The sequence below is a fragment of the Natrix helvetica genome (genome assembly GCF_964273705.1).
Source record: "Natrix helvetica genome assembly, chromosome: 5".
Lineage (NCBI taxonomy): Eukaryota > Metazoa > Chordata > Lepidosauria > Squamata > Natricidae > Natrix > Natrix helvetica.
The window spans coordinates 49,223,847-49,243,862 of NC_138551.1; the positions used below are offsets into that span (position 1 = coordinate 49,223,847).

General features: G+C 41.0%; 1 protein-coding gene across 6 annotated transcripts in view; it reads right to left on the minus strand.

The window, feature by feature from the left end:
* Positions 1 to 688: 688 nt before the first annotated feature.
* ZFYVE27 (zinc finger FYVE-type containing 27) overlaps positions 689 to 20,016 on the minus strand; it is a 35,662-nt gene continuing 16,334 nt past the window's right edge. The window contains exons 1-12 of one of the 6 annotated variants that reach the window (XM_081955163.1): positions 19,422 to 19,577; positions 18,069 to 18,272; positions 17,277 to 17,347; positions 16,802 to 16,988; positions 12,469 to 12,564; positions 10,534 to 10,646; positions 8,157 to 8,299; positions 7,614 to 7,685; positions 6,190 to 6,334; positions 4,476 to 4,522; positions 4,250 to 4,331; positions 689 to 3,511 (exon numbers count right to left, since the gene is read on the minus strand). In XM_081955163.1, the coding sequence (XP_081811289.1) occupies positions 3,447 to 3,511; positions 4,250 to 4,331; positions 4,476 to 4,522; positions 6,190 to 6,334; positions 7,614 to 7,685; positions 8,157 to 8,299; positions 10,534 to 10,646; positions 12,469 to 12,564; positions 16,802 to 16,988; positions 17,277 to 17,347; positions 18,069 to 18,271 (1,224 nt within the window). In that variant the 5' untranslated portion in view covers position 18,272; positions 19,422 to 19,577 and the 3' untranslated portion in view covers positions 689 to 3,446. The other 5 variants (XM_081955164.1, XM_081955165.1, XM_081955167.1 and 2 more) reach the window with 5 other exon arrangements.

Genomic DNA, 20,016 nt, shown 5'->3' on the forward strand with positions numbered 1-20,016 from the left:
AATACAGCTTTGAAAGTTGGAAGGATAGATGTGTTGGTGACACAAGGAAATTGACCAGTTCTGGGATTCCATTTATTCAACTTTCCCTATCAATAGCTACCTTTGTTCTCACTCTTCTTCAAAACATCCTCTTAGATTACTTTCATGATAGAACTTTTGTCTATTCTTATAAACCAGGGGTGTCCAAACTTAGGAACTTTAAGACTTGTGGACTTCAACTCCCAGAATTCCCCAGCCAGCATGGCTGGCTGGGGAATTCTGGGAGTTGAAGTCCACAAGTCTTAAAGTTCCCAAGTTTGGACACCCCTATTATAAACAAAACCTCTTCATTCTGCTCTCAGACTAATGCAACGCAAACTCATTTAAAAGGTGAGGGTTCTCCCTCTCCAAATATAAGTTGTAGAAAAAAACATCCTACATGGGGTTTTTTCTCACACCAAAAACCCACCATCATTATCCTGAAGAACAAGTTTAAAGCTGACCACCAGGAAACAGAACTTTCGGTCAGTGGAATCGGAGCACTCCCATAAATTGTATCTTTTGATGTATAGTTCCTCTGCATCATTTTAGATCTATTAACTCTGCCAATGCCAGACCCACCTTTGCTTAAATACTTCCGGGGGAGGGGGGAATCATTTGCAGTTAGTCTATTTTCTTCTCAACTCTAGCAATAATGATTTTTTTAAAAAATTCAAGCGAGAAGAATGACAGGCTTCATCAAGCTAATTTACTTTCCAAGTGATCCTTTATGTTTTTAACTTGAAAGGCATAAGCAAAATGACACACATTTTTAATGTAGAAAAGCTATTAAGCATAAACATAAAATGACATGGGGCTGGCTGAGACCTCAGGATCACATTTTGTAACAGTCCTGACCTGACCCCGGCCCCATTCAGCCCCCAGCGTGACTAGTTTCTTTGCAAGTCCTCTGACTCTGTGGGGAGGCCAACAGCAGAAGTGGCACTGTTTTCTTATATTTCCAATAAAATGGCAATTAATACATACCGTAATAAAAACTTTACATTATCTTAGCAAGAGAATTTGGCGACAACTATCAGGATAAATTGATCTATTCCAGTGCAATTGCGTATGTGCAGTTCGGGGGATGGGGGACATGAATTCCTCATTTGGTCAAGTTTTTAACAAAACATACTGCACCAGTCATAAGGGAAATTATTAGAAATATTGTATGAGTGGTGTACAAAATCTGAAGTAATATATTATTACTGCTGAATTGTTACTTACATAGGCCTCCTTTTCCCAGTAGCTGACTAGTTTTTAAATGCTTATAAGTGGGTGGGATAAATAGATCTATTTACCTCTTCTATGAATTAACAACTTTCAAGCCTAATTGAAGGTGTTGTTGGTGAGAGTATTATACAGTATGTGTTTTACAGACATAGAGTGGCCGTGGATCGGACATGACTGAATGGTTGCTGATGACATTTTATAGACACCAAAGTCTCCACTGTTTTTGACACTTTAAAAAAACAGGAGGAAGTAAACAAGAAGTTTTATCTTTTTTCTGATTCGTAAGTCATGTTTCTCATGGGACCTCCCATCTTTCCTCAGACATTCCTCTCATGGAAACTACTAGGTTCCTGGTTTCACCATACATTACATATTTAAAAATAATGCATTTCAACAAGTGGGAAGCTGGCATGAAGAAAAATGCCAACCTTCAGCATCATCTTTATGATACTGTACTTCAAAACTTCATCTGGAAATAGCCACCTATCCAGAAAAAGGACAAAGCTTAGTAGAAGAAGCAGTGAACTAGGGGTGCTTGGAGAAACGGGTGGTAGTTGTTGGTGGTAGTATTCTAATAGTCTGGAGCAAAGAATAGCAGTAGAAAATCCTTTCTCTGCCCCGACAATCATTTTGTGAGCATCCAGAACACGTTCTCAAATGAATCAAGCAACTCAAAAATGTTATGGATGCCTGACATACTGTGAACATTTATAAAAATGTCACTCCATATCTTAAAAGTAAGACTCCATCTAGTCCTGCAATATATTTTCAGCACTGGAAAACCAAATGCCTTTGATGGCTTGTACAACTGCCTACAGTGAAAAATGCGGACATTTAGTTCATCTATTAAGTCAAAAGCATAGTGCTCTGGATCTATTTCCAGCCAGGCTTGGCATTTATGTTTCTAATGTCCCCAAAGCAAAAGACATTCTCGGTTACATTCCCATCAGGCATAGCCAATACTTCATCATGGTTGAGTCTCAAAGGGACTGTCTGAGATGCTGTCAGCTCCACACACACAAAACATTTTCTTTTGGTATTTAGGATTACATATATTATGCTCCATCTCATATCCCACATGTGTAAGCATGTTATAGACACAATATGTCTGTTCTGCAGAAACCCACCGTATCCTGTATTGTCCCAAAGAACTGCTGCCATTCTCTTATTCCCTACCATGCATCCTATGTTCCATTGTTCTATCTGCCTAATGATGCTCTTCTTCCAGAAATATTTATCCATAGCAGGGACTATCTAGTCCTCACGGCAATAAAAATGACCTCAGACTCTTGAAAATGTTGCCTTCACACCCAAGGATATTGTTTATTGGTAGGATATATATTACTCTGCAATAGTCCAACAATGTCCCACTTCTGTAGAAGTGATCTACCTCCAAAAGAAGCTCCCTAACTTTCAGCTGGGCTTTGCTATTAGCAAAATCCCCAGTTAACTACAGCAGCCTCTGCCTTCTAACAATGCAGGAATGAAAAACACACCTTTTCCAGATCTGACCATGATAAAAGGGGCTTTAGATTAAAAAAATAAAAAAAATAAAGTCAGTGGCGTGGAAGAGAAAAGGGGAGAGAAATGCTATCCTCACCTGAAATAGGCAGAAAAGGTAGATCCAGCTACCCCACCGCTTGGACAACCACAGTTGATCCTCTTGGCCCTGCAAAGCCTGCTCTCAGAGCCAACTACAACCATCATCTGAACAAAGACCCAGCCTTCATTTCAGAACACACAAACACAGAGAAAGAGAGGGGTGGCATCTCAGCAATAGTAAAACACTTTGAGGGGTCTGAGGAGTCCAAGTGCCAAGAGTGACCTTTCAAAAATGAGGACAGCCAACCTCCTGTCGGCCAAACTCCAGGAAAAAAAAATGGGGCCACAGATTAGAAATGAAGCAATATTTGCTCTTGGAACTGGGAGAAGGGAAGGAAGCCTACAGCAGTTTAGTGCATGAAGAATCCTCCACACAACCAGGATTGCAGGAATCTCCTCAGTTGCTTTCAAGAAAGAGAGCAGGAGCACACAGAGCAGTCAGCAGGTTAGATGTGCTAGCCCTCCTTTTTTTTTTACAAGTATATGGAGGAAGAAAAGAAGCCGTGCTGTTGCTTGTCTCCCTTCAAGTAGCAGCGAGTGTAGTGTAAGATCCCCAGAAGATTCATCCGAAGACTGGATTCCATATGGGCTCCTCACTTGGTGAGTGCTTGGTTACACTGCCCACACACAAAGACAGTCTCCCGCTGGGCATCTGGGGCTGCAATTAGAAACACCAATCAGGATTTCAGGACTAACCAAAGCTTACGCAGTATCCCACTCACTACAGGTAGTCCCCGATTTACAACCGTTCATTTAGTGACCATTCAAAGTCACAATGGTGACTTATGACCGTTTTTCACACAACTGTTGTAGCATCTCTATGGTCACACAATCAAAATTCAAATGCTTGGCAATTGACCCATACTTATGACAGCTGCAGTGTCCCGGGGTCATGTAATCACCTTTTGCAAACCTCTTGCAAGCAAAGTCGATGGGGAAGCCAGATTCACCTAAAAACTGCAGTGATTCACTTAACAACTGTGGCAAGAAAGATTGTAAAATGGGGAAAAATTCACTTAACCACCGTCTCAATTAGCAACAGAAGTTTTAGGATCCATTGTGGTTGTACGTCGAGGACTACCGGTACCCCTTTCCAGACAGGTCACATCTTCAAAACACATCTTCCCACTATAGCAGGTCACGCTTTCCCCTGACCTCCAATGGGAAAGGAAAATACCCACCCACGGGACTTTTACCTAAACCAGGGGTGTCCAAACTTGGCAACTTTAAGACTTGTGGACTTCAACTCCCAGAATTCCCCAGCCAGCTGGCTGGGGAATTCTGGGAGTTGAAGTCCACAAGTCTTAAAGTTGCCAAGTTTGAAACCCCTGACCTAAACGATTCTCCCCTCTGTCCCATCTCCTTTTTGTTGTTGTTGTTGTTGTTATTCACTCACCTGTAGCCCCCATGTAGCTCTTGGGAATTTTGAAAGAACAGCACCTGGAGCAAAAACTGTTCCCACAGTTACTGCAGCTTCGCTAGAGAAGGAAAAGATGCAAGGAGGTGAGTGAGTGAGCAGGCGGCAGAGTTCAGTCTGAGAACCACAAGAAGATGATGAAGCAGGGAAAGAAGAAAATGGAACAGGCCAGGCAGGGAGTTGGTAGGCTGGAGAAAAGACTCACCCTCTTCTTCAAGACAGAGAAAGTGGCAGAGCAACTTGCACAGTTTCCTGCAACAGAGCAGAAGGATACAAGTAACTATCACGCCTAATCACAGCTTTTCTTCTTTCAGAACGCAAAACCAAAATCCTGGCCTTCCTTTCTTTTTCCAACCACTGAGCAAAGTCTTTGTTCATTTACAATTCCATCATGCCATTGATGGCTGGATTCAGACGTAACTCACAAAAATCAAGTCGGGTTCAACCAGACTAGCCTGGAGTCAGTTGTACCAAGACATTTGGAATGAGAATCCTAAGCAAGAATCTGAATATGATAAAATTTGGACTCAGCAAAAAGAAAACACTGAACAAATATGTGCCTTCTTTGGAGAGAAACTAATTCTAAAACCTAAAATCTTGAATCATTGGGTGAAATACAACACACATACCCTTGTGTCTTAAAACAGTCAGGAGGAACCAAAGATGTAGTGGACATCAGAGCTTAACAGATGAAATAATGGAAGACTGGTAGAAAAGGTCTCACCTTACTGAGTGATTCTGGTCAAATTGCTTTCACAGAACACGATTACTGTATTTTTCAGAGTATAAGACACACCTTTTCCCCCCAAAAAAGAGGGTCAAAATCTGGGTGCGTCTTATGCACTAAATACATCATTTTTAGCCTCCCGAAACCCCACCCCCTTTGCAAAAATGGCCATGCATAGCCGTTAGGAGGTTTCCAGAGTGCTCCTGGGGGATGGGGAAGGCAAACATGAGCAAAAAATGGCCCATTTTTTGCTCATTTCCCCCCCCCCCTCCCTGGAGCACTCTATAAGCCTCCTAAAGGCTATCCATGACATTTTTTTTGACAAAAAACAGGCCCGTTTTTGTGAAAAACGGACTGTTTTTTGCTGGTTTTTTTTGGGGGGGGGCAGGAACACTCTACAAGCCTCCTACAGGCTATGCATGCACTTTTTGACAAAAAAGGGGCTCGTTTTGGCCAAAAACGGGCCGTTTTTGGGAGGTCTGCAGAGAGCAAAAACTTTTTTTTTTAATTTGCCTCTTCAGAATCTTAGTACGTCTTATACTCTAAAAATATGGTAAGTATAAATGAATTAAATATAATTAATTACCATGGATCTTAAATTAATTTAAAATTGATTAATTTAATATCAAATTATGTTTTGATTTTAAAAATCAATTTTTAAGCCCTGATTCCCTTCATTAGTTTACATCACACATTTTTGGCCCCAGCCTCTTTTTGTACCCCAAGTTTCTAATATAGTGTTGGTGAAATTTAGTGGTACAACTTTTTTAAAGAAATAACTAGTAAAACAGGTGAATTTAGAAGAGATTAAGTCAGATGCAGTGGAAACTTATGAATTAAAGTAGCTTTTGCGTTTTAAACATAACCGCACACAAACTTTAAAGCAGGTAAAAGCTAAATATATTTTCTTGTGGCCATTGGGAACCAATAAAACCAGGAAGAGGCAATAAAAGACCAAATAATACTGGAGATTCTTTTTTTCTTGGCCCTGATATTTTTGTATACATTGTTGTGGTCAGGATAGCATTTTTCTAACATGACCCATGTAAAATTACTCGGTGCTAATTTCCTCTGCAGTAGTTTTTTGATCAAGCCTCCTTTTCTTCCAATACTCCTGAATAATCCTGCTTCATTCCCAACAATATGCACCTCTACAAATAACCCTCTACCATTTCCCCTTTCAGTCCGGTACCAAGGTTGTTGGTTGGGTAGCGTTTGCGCAGTCGTTCTGTCAACCGTGACACCTTGCTACGAATCACTTCATTCTTGCTCATAAAAGGACTGTCAGGAAGGCCAAGGTCAAACTCTCCTGAACCCTGAGAGATGTCATCTTCCTCCTAGACAGAAAGAGATGTTATGAGGAATGTGGTATACATATTGTGTGGGAAAAACTCTAAGGCATAAATATAAGGACATCCTGGAAAGTACAATCCAGAAGAACAGTTTGAAACACTAGGAAAAGCTGGGTCAAGCCTGGAGAAGGGATGGGATGGCAGAAAAACTTTATAAAGGTAACCCTCAAATGAATGACAGCAAATATGTGTGTCCCAGGGTAATATTGCAGGATCCAATCTGGGTCGGTCACCGGGACAAGAGGTTTAGTCTTCTGAGCTTTTGGACTCATGTTGGAGCCCATTCTCAGGGAATTTCTCTCTCACCAGAACTTTCTCACACATTTGTGAAAGAGAAGTATTCTGAGGATGGGATTCAGAACAAGTCCAAAAGCTCAGAAGACTAAACTTCTGTCCTGATAACCAACCCAGATTGGATCCTATAATCCTTCAACTTGGAAGAGTGGATAAGGAGATGGGATATGATCCAGACAAAGAGTATAGCATAGACTGATTCTTAAGATGTGAAGATTCACAAACAATAATACAAACAGGGGATTCAAGCTCAAGACAGAGCAGCCCAGTTCTTGCACTCACCATTACAAGGAGCTGAGTCTCCTGTTCTTGCAGCAAAGACAAAAGACAAAAGAAGATGGCCAAAAGACAGAAATCAATACAGCCCAATCCCAGTATCATGTATTTAAAAGTATTCCTTTCTATTTATAGGACAGTACAATATTTAAAGGTCCCTTTTATTTCTTGCACATATGTAGAAGTATTTACATCATAGGTAAAGACCTTGACCTAACTTGAACGTCTCACTAACCTTAGAACAAAAATGGTGAATTTATTTATTTTAGCACTTTTTATAGCCATTCATTTCTGTACCTCAGTTCTGGGCAACTAATGAGAAATTAAAACCAAAGCAACAAAGAACACCAAATTAATTTAAAAAATAAATTTCAACAATCAATTAATATGTGCCAAGGGTTCAAATGGATAATGCCATCTTAATGAAGAAGCATCAACAAACCAACCAATAAGATTCACCTAATACCCTGGTCCCAATGCCACTTTTAATCCACTGGCTTACCAATATTTCCTTATTCCAGTCTTCCCCAACCTGTTATTGTCCAGAGACATTAGACTACAATATCCACAATTTACATACAGCACAGCCAGGAACTTGGAGTTATAAAGTCCAACATCTCTGGAGAGCATTGGGCAGGGATAAACCTATTTATTTGTCCCAAGACAGGCCAATCTAGATTCTCAAACTACGGACCTCAATTGCATCCTTGAATTCATCATCAGGTTCTGCTTCCTCTGCTTCCTCCACACTACCAGGAGTTAGGTCCTTTGAAAAAAGTTTGAAGTTATTGTTAAAGGAGCAGGAGTTCAGGAATAAACTTAGAAAATTAGTAAAGTAATAGGACTAAGGTGAAAAAGTAGAGAAATTAACAACTCATTTAGATGTAAACCAGCATTGCTTCTGCCTAATAACCAGCTGGGACTTAAAAAGTGCAGAAAGGAGAAGGAAAGAAAATGATGGCAACTCTCCCAGAAGAATAATCCTACAGCAGGGGTGTCAAACTGGAAGCCCGTGGGCCAGATGCGTCATGCGCAGGCCACGCTCACCACCGGCTCCACAAAGTCAAAAAAGAGGCAATACATCCCAATATGTCATGTGACGTGATCAAGTTTGACACCCATGTCCTACAGGCAATCCTTAGGTCACCAGATTTTTATGCCAGGATAGATAAAATCTTACGAAGGGGATTTCAGAATTTAATTATGTCTCTGCTTTGCTCCTTCCACCAAGTCTTACCTCAGTCCCAGTCAGGGTAGGTGTCCAATCTGACAAGACAGTAGGTTCCACTTCTCCAAGATCCAGCTCTCCAGGCTCTGGAGCCACAGGGATGGATCTGAAACCCAAGCGCTGCTCTACAGCTGACTTTAGGTCCAGCATCACTGGAAAGAGAAAAAGAAATGGCTAGACATCCTCCAGAAGCTCAAGAGAACTTCTCAACAGACCAGTTCCAGCTTCTGACACTGGCAGAGCAGCAGGTCATTCACTCCCACCACCAGTCCAAATGCCAAGAAATCAAGTACAGGCAGAAGAGCAACCACTGCCTCAGTTAATCACAAAAGATGAAGTCACATGCTACAATAGGCCAGGACAGAGATCACTGTGCCCAACCACTGTGTTATGTTGAAATATTATTTTTGTTATATGTAACCCAAGTTAACTATGATTTATTGAAGAAACCATGGATAAAACAAAGCAAGACTGAAAGTGATGTGCGAATCCAGTCTATGTTTAGAACAAAGTAACACCATGGTCTAATGATCTGGGTCCTTGCTGACTATTACACTGCCTGCCACTACATAGAAAAAAACAATAAACCAGAAGAGCCAAATATGGCTATGAATGCATTTTCCAAAATGCACTTCCAGCACAAAACCTGAACAGTGTAATGCCATCCAGTCAAGGTTTATTTTCTGCCACACTAATTTCCCGCTACCCACTAATAAGGTCTAAATTAATTTCCCCCAGATTTTTGGTGCACAATTCACCTCAGGAAATTACCCTAAGAACTCTATTTGCTTTGTGAAGTGAAGAAACAAATATTTCTGGGAGGAGAGGGTTCCCTAAATTTTATATGGGACAAAGTACGCAACAGAGCTTTCAGACGATTACACACCAAAAATGGATCTCTGCAGTATATTTTCTCCTGAAAATCTACTCTACCAAGTTATAGAAGGAAATGCAATTGGAATACTGAGACAGCATCACTTTCTCAATGCAACCCAAACCACAGGGCTTTCTTTCTGAAGATGGATATCCCCTTAGTGGCCTCATCACTGAAAAGGTGTATTCCACAAGAAACTGAAAACTGAGCTTCTTCAAATAGAAGGTCTTGCAATGGCAAGACTTCCAGTGTTATCAGGGGTACATTGCAGGAAATGGCATCGTCACCTGGCTGATATGAGCACCAAAGGATGTAACATGGGACTGAGGAAGCAAAAAAGGAAAGTGATTCTTGCTCTCTCTCTCTCTACCGGTTCTCTAACCTAAAATGTTTTATTAGTCCCAGTTACATTTTCAGTCACAGAATATGATAAAATTGACTCCTTGCCTCACTCAGGTATCTAGCAAAAAAGGCCTCCACTTTTAAAATCATTTTCAGCAAGCTTCCCCAATTTTCTCTACCAAAGTCCCAATGCAATAGAGAAGTTCACAGGTGAAATGATTTGTTTACATTTTAATTATGCAATCATTTACAGTGAACCCATTTCCCAAAGGAGTCGGTGCTATGTAATGAAATTACAACTGAAAAAATCCTCAACAATCTGACTAGAGAAGCCCAGGACCATCATCAGCACCCAAATGCTACACATAATAAAAATGTTTTTAAGATCTTCCTAAAATCCAGGAGGTTGGTTTTTAGGAATAGTTTTGAGGGACTGGAGAAAGAACCACCATCAAGGCAACCATCAAATAATATTATGAGTCCGGAGGGAAAAAAGTAACATGAATAAATATCTAAAGATCCAGACCTGCAAAATTCCTTTGCTAAAGCAGCTTTATAATAAAGTAGCATTGACCTACATGACACTGGTCACCTAATTTGGTCTACCATGAAGGCCTGACAGGGCCATTTCTTAAGGGGCAAAATATTCTAAAAGGCATGGGACGAGAATTCTTAGTATCCTCCTCTTAAAAGAACTAGGGGGCTAAACCATGTGGAGTTTCAAAGGTAGCAGCCTCTACTTTCAACTGGATATAGACACCAACTGGTAGCCAGTCCACAATCCAATACAGGTGTTATGCTGTTAAAACAACTGTGTCCAGTTCAGTGGTGAAATCCAAATTCTTTTCTTACCGGTTCTGTGGGCGTGTCTTGATGGGCGTGGCAGGGGAAGGATACTGCAAAATCCCCATTCCCTCCCCACTCCTGGGGAAAGGATATTGCAAAATCTCCGTTCCCACCCCACTCTGGGGCCAGCCAGAGGTGGTATTTGCCAGTTCTCCGAACTTCTCCAAATTTCCGCTACCGGTTCTTCAGAACCTGCTGAATTTTACCCCTGGTCCAGTTAATTGACAAATTAACACTTAATTGACACTTCGGTCTAGGACTAGGTGAAGCTTCCAAGTCAAAGACTACCTTATAGAGAGTGTGTTATAATCTTGGATAACTTACCTTGATAAAATGCCACATTGCCCAGGAAAAGAGCACTATTAAGAAGAACAAGGATCCAGCAGATGGGCAGCAGGTAAAGGACACCAACTGAGCCCATCAGCATCCCATAAAACCTAGGGAGGAGAAAGATGGAGCAGAAGACACATAACATACCTGAACACCAGGACGACCCTTACATACAAGTGACTGAGAAGTGGGGGGGGGGGGGTTAGAAGGCAAGTTAAAAGCTCCCTAACTCAAATACAACTTCCCAAAGAAAACGAAAACACTGGTTCCACTGTGTGGTGTCAAACTGGGCCACTTCCTCCTTTACAAATATTTCTCTTTGCATTGTTTCCATCTGTTTTCCCTGATCTTGCTGCATCCAGGGGATATACTAGCTCCACATTCCTAATTTTCCCCCTCTTTTGAATTAGCATACTAATAAAACTTTTTAAACTCTAATTTCTTTTAACAATATTGTTCAAGTGTAAATTACTGCTGCTATTTTTAGTCACTTTCCCCCCTCTTTTGTTGTTTTTTCTCTCTCTTGATTTCAGACGTTTTGCTAAAATGCATATATTTGCATATATATCATGTTTAATGAAATAAACATAGGCAAAGGAAATTTGTATGTGGGTGAGTTGAGTGTAACAGCCAGATTTTTAACTATGGCTATAAAAACAAGGTTAGACATATTTTTGTGTATGTTTTAATGTTTTAATCGTGTATTGACTTACAACTATAATTTGGGACAGAATTTTGGTCATAAACAATCAAATAGAAGCAACTACATGAACAAATATGATTCTACAACCATTTTTAAGATAGTTGTTAAGCAAATTACATGGCCGTTAAGCAAAATACCAGTCGTAAGTACAAATTCATTCCTCCCAATAGGCATTTTTTTGCAGGAAATTAGTAGAAAATGGTGGTAACTGGCAAAAAAACATTATAAATCACAGCCATGTGACTGCAGGATCTGGAGTTGTAAATGTGAGTTAGTTGCCAAGCACATGAAATGCAGTCATATGACCTTGGAGGGGAGGGGGAGACAGTGTGACATTTTATCATGACGGGAAGTACTTTATGAATTATAAAGTACGCTTTGTGAGGCTCCAAATGGTCATTAAATAATCAGTCGTAACTCAACAATTACCTTTGTTAAGTAATATTTATTAAATATTTTATTTATTAAATTGTTTTATATAATGCTGAATTTAGATTTGTAACTTGCTTTTGAGCCTTTTTGCATAAATGAACTTGATTTTTAAATTATTATAATCAACTGTCAATATACGGGCTTGCCAGTTAATTAGGAAGCGGTAACGCTTTTTAAAGACTGACTATGTTTATTTGTGTGTACAAAGAACATTAAAAAAAACTAGTTTATGAGATGGAAGGGAATAGTTGAAGTTACATATCTGAGAACATTTTGAATGCCAAAGAGTGCCAAATAGCTAGGAAAAGATCCTGGGAGGTGAGCAGAGCTCAAGAAAAGCAGAAGTAATTTTCCAGAGGTAAGCTATGTTCATGAAACACTGTCTCTTTATCTTTAGAGTCCCGGCCCATTACTTCATAATTACACCTAATGGACTTGCAGACCTCAGTAGGCAAATGATGCGTTATATCCAATGGAATGAAATGTTCTATCCAATTCTATCCAATCATATGCATATTCTAATTTGCCTGAGTCTATATCCAACTCCTAAGAAAGGCAAGACCAGCAGTGATGTATCAATTTTCATGAAGAGCTCCCAACCTTTTCTTTCCCAATGCTTCAATCGCTAAACCACAATTTGGTGAACTGCAAGATGTTGCATTTAGACTGATGGGAAAAAAAAGACTCAAGGAGAAACAACTTAAAACAACTTATCTAGGGAAGAAAAGCAAACAAAAGGACAGTTTGTTCTGAGCTGAAAGGGTCGCCCACCATTGTTCTAAGTCAACACTTACTGGGAGGAGACAGTAGGGTTCTCCCAGAACAAGACACGGTAAGCGGCTTCACAGCCACCACAAAGCCTGTTCAGGAGCGCTTCTAATCGGATCAGGCTGAAAAGAAAAAACAACAATTTTAAATATAACTGTGCTGTCTAGCTCACAACCAAATAGTGACTACAGTCACTGAAGTTAGTGACTGCAACATAGAGACTTCAACAACCTAACCTCACAGATGAAGTTTTCCCCAGCCCTTTATTTATTCCTGGGTAATCATAGAAAGCAACATTCAGACATTCAAACATCCACACATAGAATAAGCTAGGCTTAATGTTGCCACCACTATTTAAATTTAGTCATCTATAATAAGTTTTTTTTTAAAGCACAAGTTCCAAGCATTCCAGAAAAAGTTAATACTTTTGTAACTCAAACCAAGATGGGGTAAGTTAATACATACTTTTGCCACATGTGCATTTAGCATGCCTGGGTATCATATTTCTCCTACTTTTGCACATGCTTCAATCCCAGATGCTGTGAAAACAAGGCATGTGTTGTAACAGGATAGAAAAATGTTCTGTCACAAGACTTTATCTTGTGATCTGCTGGATGGGGATGAATATATTGCACATGCCAGCGAAAACCAGATGCAGAAAGTTGCAGATTATTTATGTGTTGAGAACTTTTGTCCAAATCTGTAACACTGGATTAGTAATTGGGTGAGTAAAATATCAATTATGACATGCTAAGCTCACCCATCATGAGTTGGGGGAGACCTGCAGGAGCTTCTTATGCCAGCTAGCCCTAGATTGGCAGGCAGAGATGGAGGCAAAAAGCAACTGTATCAGTTTCCCAGACTAGATGAGAATCAGCATGATCCATTACAAGATGTGATGTATTCCAAATATGGGAGACCTGGATTGCTGAATCCCTGCTGAACCATGAAACTTTATTGGTCAATGCTGAACAAGCATCTGCCATAAGCAGAAATTCCTTAGAGGTAACAATGGAAGCAACTTTGCAGAACCTCTTTGAAGCTAACAATTCCATTCTACACATGCCTACCCAAACATAAATCATTCAGACACTTGCAAATAAGTGTATGCGGTATTTCAGCATGATTAAATAAACCATACACTTAAAAGTCGCTTTATTCAAAGAAAGACACAAAACGATCAAACATAGGCTTTATCATTATAGAAGGTAAAAGGGCAATTGGTATTTAGAGAAGAAATGTGTATAAATAAAATATTCCATGCAAAGTACTTAAAGATGCATTTTTATTGATTGCACAGCACAAATTATATATTTGGCAAGGCGATAATGGTGACACCTGGCTAAATTACTTCTTTACCTAAGAAATGTCCTGACCAACTGCACCGGCAAAAGCATGTTCCTTGCCAACCTCTCCTATCCTAATTGTCAATTTCTTCCCAGTCATTGTGAGAACACAATATTGGGCATGGTCTTATTCTGATCCAGCACATATATTATACTATATGTGTGTGTGAAAATAAGGATCATTAAAAGATAGTATGAACAAGCTCAAGAAAGACCAGATAAAAGCTAAAATCTCCAATGCAACTATACAATCATATGAAAGTCAATTGATGTGCTAAATCTATAGTAATTGCTGTATACATATCAAAAAGTTTATTAAAATCAATGATTTTAAAATGTGTCTTCTTTAGTAACTGAAATCAATCCACTAATCTAAAATATCATTGCATACTTTTGCAAAGTGGACAATGAAATCATTTATATTCCCAATAACTCTCCATCCAATATAGATTTACAGAGTCAAAGTAATGATATATGATATCCCCAGCGGGTGAAATGATGTAATGCTTCTTATAAACAGCTAATCTATGGGGGGAATCCTTAGAGCGGCAGTGCAAGTAAGCATGTAATGATCATTCAATGTTTCTTAAGAGAGAAATTCTCCACACATGCATCATTACTGGGTTATATTCAGTATTGCACAATTCTTGTTTACATCATGTCACAAATAGTAAAGTGTGGGACCTACAGCAAGTCATGTGGCATTTGTGATGTCATATTAGTTTTCTTCAAACACAAGCAGTCCCTTCCCAAATGCTTGGAAGACTGCAATAGCATATAAACCAGTCAACCAATCAATCAGTAACCTCTCAAATTTGATGCAAATGCAACTGTTGGCCTCTACATGGGGCTTCCCTTGAAATGCACCCGGAGGCTACAGTTGGTCCAGAACACAGCCGCGCGGGTAATTATGGGGAGTACTAGGTACTCCCATGTGACACCGTTCCTGCGCGAGCTGCACTGGCTTCCTGTGGTCTATCGGGTGCGTTTCAAGGTTTTGATAACAATCTTTAAAGCGCTCCATGGCTCAGGACCTTGTTACTTGCAGGATCGTATTCTGCCCCATACATCCCTGCGACCAATCCGCTCGCACAGAGAGGGCCTCCTCCAGGTGCCGTCCACTAGACAGTGTCGGGGGGCGGCGCCTAGGAGTAGAGCCTTCTCTGTGGCGGGCCCAGCCCTGTGGAATGACCTCCCTCCGGATATTAGGAATACCTCTGACCTCCGCTCCTTTCGTATTAAGCTTAAGACCCACCTATTCCAAGTAGCTGGCCTGGCTCAACTTTGATCTAACCATATCACTCCTGACGGGTTTTTAATTGGGTATTTTAATTATATTTAATTATTTAGGGGTTTTTTAATCACTGTATTCTAATTGTTTTTTATTCATCAGCCGACCTCCTCCTTGTGTATGTCTCGGTATATGTCTCTGTTATATGTTTGTTTTGTCCACATATTTATTTCATATGTTTCATTGTACGCCGCCCCAAGTCCTTCGGGAGAGGGTGCGGCTAAGAAATAAATATTTATTTATAAATTATGTCACTAAAAGAGTGAATTTATTGGAATAAGGGATAGATTGGCGAGTGGAACACCAACGTGTCTTCTCCACACTGCCTCCCGCAATAAATACAATCATACACATATAGGGCAGTTTATACTGTGGTTATTTTTTCCTTGAGAAGGCAGTTCCTCCACCTCTTCATGAAGTGCTGGTTCATCCTCTCCTCAAAAAACTGGATCCCACTATACTGGACAATGTTTATTGAATATCTAACCTCCCCTTTTGGGGAAAAGTGGCAGAGAAGGCACTCATACAGTCACTTTAGAAGAGCCTGGATGAAGTGGATTATCCAGATCCCTTTCAGTCAGGATGCAGACCTCAATGTGGGATGGAGATGGCATTGGTCGCACTTTTAGATAATTTCTGGTGAAAGCAGAATGGGGTTGTGCGTCTGTCCTTGCTGTACTTGACCCCTCAGTGGCTTTCAATATATGATATTCTTCTAGATACCTTCCAGGGTTTGGGAATGGGCAACACTGTATTTTGGTGGTTCTCCTCCTTTCTTCAGGGTTGCTTCCAGTCATGTTGATTGGAAGTAAGTGATCTCACCCTTTTCCTTGTGTGATGCTGTGCGTTTCAGTGCCTTATTTAACCTCTACATGAGGCTGTTGAGTGAGATCCACTGTCACCAAATGGTGAAGCATCATCAGTATGTTGATGATGCCCAATTATACATCTCTGCCCATGATGAATTAAGAGATGTTGCTGATGCCTTATCCCAGCTCCTGGGAGCTGGGGGGGTGGGGTGGGGGGGAGCACTAACTAAACCTTGGCAAGACTGAGTGGCTTTGGAGCCTTCCAATTCTAAGGTTTTGCCACATTTGGTACTAGATGAGGTTGCACTACCACAAACAGACCCAATACACAATCTCCTAGATTCGCAACTCCTCAAAAAACATTTTAAAAATGTAAAAGTTACTATAGTGGGCTCAGCCTACAGCTGTGATGGCAAACCCATGGTAGGCGTGCCGGAAGTGGCATGCAGAGCTATCTCTCTGGGCATATGAGCTGTCACCCGTTGCTCTTTCGGGGTCCGGCATGCCAGGCAGCTGGTCTTCACATGTGCGGGAGTGCCAGAAATTGGAAGAGCAGCCGCCCAGTGTGCATGTACGCACTGGAAAGATGATATTCTGGTTTACAGCACGCGCATGCACACCGGCCAGCTGGTCTTATGGTTTCTGGCGCACATGCACGCCGAGCGGCTGCTCTTCCAGTTTTCAGCGCGCATGAGCTCCCGTTTTGGCACTCAGTGACAAAAAGGTTCGCCAACACCGGCCTATAGCGTTTCCTAATTTTTCTGCCTTTCTACTAGGAGCTCAAGCCAGTACAAAATATTCCCCTCTCCAGCCTTATTAGCTCAACAAGCAACTTATATCAAGCAACAGCCCTTCAATTCCATGCTCAAACAATGCCCAAGAGTCCAACCCCGTCTCTCCCAAGCAGACTTACAAGCCCTTAACTTCATCCACAGCCTCATTTCGAGAAAGTTGAACTTTTCTCACATCTTCTCGCCGCACACTGTGATACCTACGGCGTGCCAGCTGCTCTTCAGTAAGACGGATGCGGCATGTTTCCTGTAGATAGCCGAGCATGGCAGGCACTGAGATTAGCAGGGCACACAGCCCATACCAAGCAGCTAAAATGCAAGATGGAATAGATGCAGAGTTTATTAAGCCACCTGCAGCTTATCTAATCAGCATTGGTTTTATTGTCCCCCTAACATACTCTCTCATCAAAGGAAGTTTCAATACCAGCTGTCAGTGCAATTTCCCCACCATACATGATGATAAGCTCCTGCCAGACTTCCTAAATGTTTCCTGAACAAAATCATGTTCTACTCTCCTCCCATTAACTTAATCCATCTCATGATTTCTGGGAAAACAGGTCCCAGAATTGCCCAGCATATCCATCCAACACTTCTCACCTTCACTCAGAGTAAGCAGCAGAAAGTTGAGGCCCAAACAAGTAAGGAGAGAGCAGAAGGGCATCTGCCATCTGTGGAATACAAGCAATCAAAAATTTACAATCTCAAAAGGATGCTATTTATTAGTTATTAATTAGGAAGAGCACTGAGGGAAAGTGAATAAAGAAGGCTGCATAAAGAATTAGAAAGGATGTGGTATCATATTTTTTTCCTGGGATTTGAACCAATCCAAAATTCTTTTTTAAAGTATATGAGACCTATATAACACCTTATGTTAGAAATCCCTTCTGTTTCCAACATCAATAGGGCAGGAGTTGATTACCAACAACTGTTTCATCATAGTTTAAAAGCAATGTGAAAAGGACCCTAAGAACTAAGAAAAGGAGGTTCGGGAGCTCCATGCAATCTCAGAATCACAGCAACTATGATCCTTAACTATTGTATTTGCATAAAAGACTGGTATGGCAAAGAATGCTAAGTTAGATGAGCCTTTTTATGGTCTAACAACACTTCTTTCTATGGTCTTAAAATGAAATGAACTAACACCAGAACAATAAGACAAAGGAAAGGTAATGATCATAAAGTATTGTACATCCTCTGATGTAAACATTGAGGCCAGAAAGGCTTCCCTTTTTCCCACTAGAAAAAGCAAATCTTACAAAAAGAATGTATTCCTCTATTCTCAAGAATGACAATAGGCATAGATTTTGCTGTACTATGATCTATGAATTATGACAGATCTATGATAGTTCTACGAACTATGAAAAAATAGCTATGTAGAAAAGCACCAACCTGAGGAGGAACCACACACCTTCAGCAACATCCTGCAGTGGTTCTAGGTACAGCTGTAGTTGCTTATAGGATATCACCAGATTAAAGAGGTCCAAGGAAGGAGGCTTAGGGTGAGAGGGCGAAACTTGCTGGGCATCAGATGCTGTGGCACTGTCTAATCCATTCCCTGTGGACACTCCACCATCACGTTCTGATACCTGCATACTGTAAATATGCACTTGTGATCTAACTTAATTTTTATTTATTTCTCTGAAGGGAAAATTAAGGTGAACAAAGATAAACTTTTCTGAAATAACACGGTTTTGAAACATAAAATGATCTATTAAAACCTATAATTCCAAGCCTATTAAATAGTGGAAATTGTAAACACAAACATTCATGAGCAAACAGCAAAATAAACCAGCAACGCATTTCATTTCTGGGCCATTGAAGTGAAACATAAATTACCATTTATCCATGGGCTGCATACTTCTAAGGCTATAGAAAATTGTATTTCCCATTCAGACAATAATGAACAAATAGAGATTGCATGAAGAAGTTGCACGAAAATCCAGCAGAAAGTGCATTGCAAACAAAATACATGCATAAACTCATTATATTTACATTTACCCCAATTATCGTTTCTTTATGAACCAAATCTCTCTTCATAAATATTGATTACACAGAGGGGAAAGCTAGAAAGAAAATAACCCCGTATATCATTATTAAACCAATATGCTGACAAGCGCTAACCTATGCTCTTTAATTTATCAAAAGTTGAGAGGTGCATCTGTGGTAGAAAAAAAAGACCAGATCACATTCTGCATTGTAGTCTAACTTGGCAATCCTATTACCTGAATCAAACAGATGTGGGTGCACAGATACTCTTTTTCATTATCTCAATACACATAACAAAAAGGACCCTAAATCCTTTCCCAGAAATGAAGAAAGTTTTCAATTTATTCACAGATGAAGAGAACTGTGATTAATAATTACCAGATACAAAGAGATCCAGCATCTGCATTCTCTCCAGCCCAGAGTCTGCAAGCCTCATCAACCTCATTTCCCCTTCCCCGGCATTCACCACAAAACCCCCACTTAACTTCAGTCTTGGAGCTCCAAAACCAAGCATACCGATAGGATGAAGCAAACGTTCCCTACATGGCGTATCTCTTCCCACCTGGGGCCGTCCAGATGCACTGAATTACAACTGCCAGCACCGCATCCAAACACGTCCTTGCCGCGCTTGGAGAGAGCTATAGGAATTCATGGCATCCAGAGGGTTGAAGGTTGGGGAAGTTTGCTCCATGGGGGAAGGAAGGCACCGATTCCCTGGACCAGATCATGGAGACCTACCGGATACCAAAGCCTCACCTCGATCCTGATCCGCTCCACACTCACCCCAATCTCAAATCAGGAGAAGGGGCGGAGCCTCCGCGGCGGCTCTGTTCAACTCGACCCTCCCGTAGCCGCCCGCACTTCCTAGCAAGAGAGACCCGGCTGTGCCGAAGCTTCCCTAACTCAGCATAAGCTTCGGGAAAGGGCCGGCCGTACCCGCCTATCAGAGGCAGCGAGCCAATCAGAGGCAGCGACACAATCCGAAGGGCGTGAAGGGTCACGCCGTCGGATGGCCCCCCGGAAAATCTCACCTCCTATTGGTTAAAAATCGTTGGTCCTCAGCCTGTAAGAGTTGGATTTCTTGCTCGCGGTACTGGCAAGCTGAGGCTAGAGTTCCTGGATGCGGCTGCGGTAGTTTGGGCCTGAGCGTGCTCCGGATGTTTCCCCCCTGTGGCAAAGTTAGCCGTTGGTCATCAAGGTTTCTTGGGGAGCGTCTTTGCCCCAAAGCTGAAAAGCTCCAATCATACAAGAGTAACATAAATGAAAAGTTGCGTTCTGGAAACTACCAGAGCATTTTTCAGTCAAGGTTCCTAAAATCGCCAAGATTGATTTCATGATAAGGTCGTTGCCC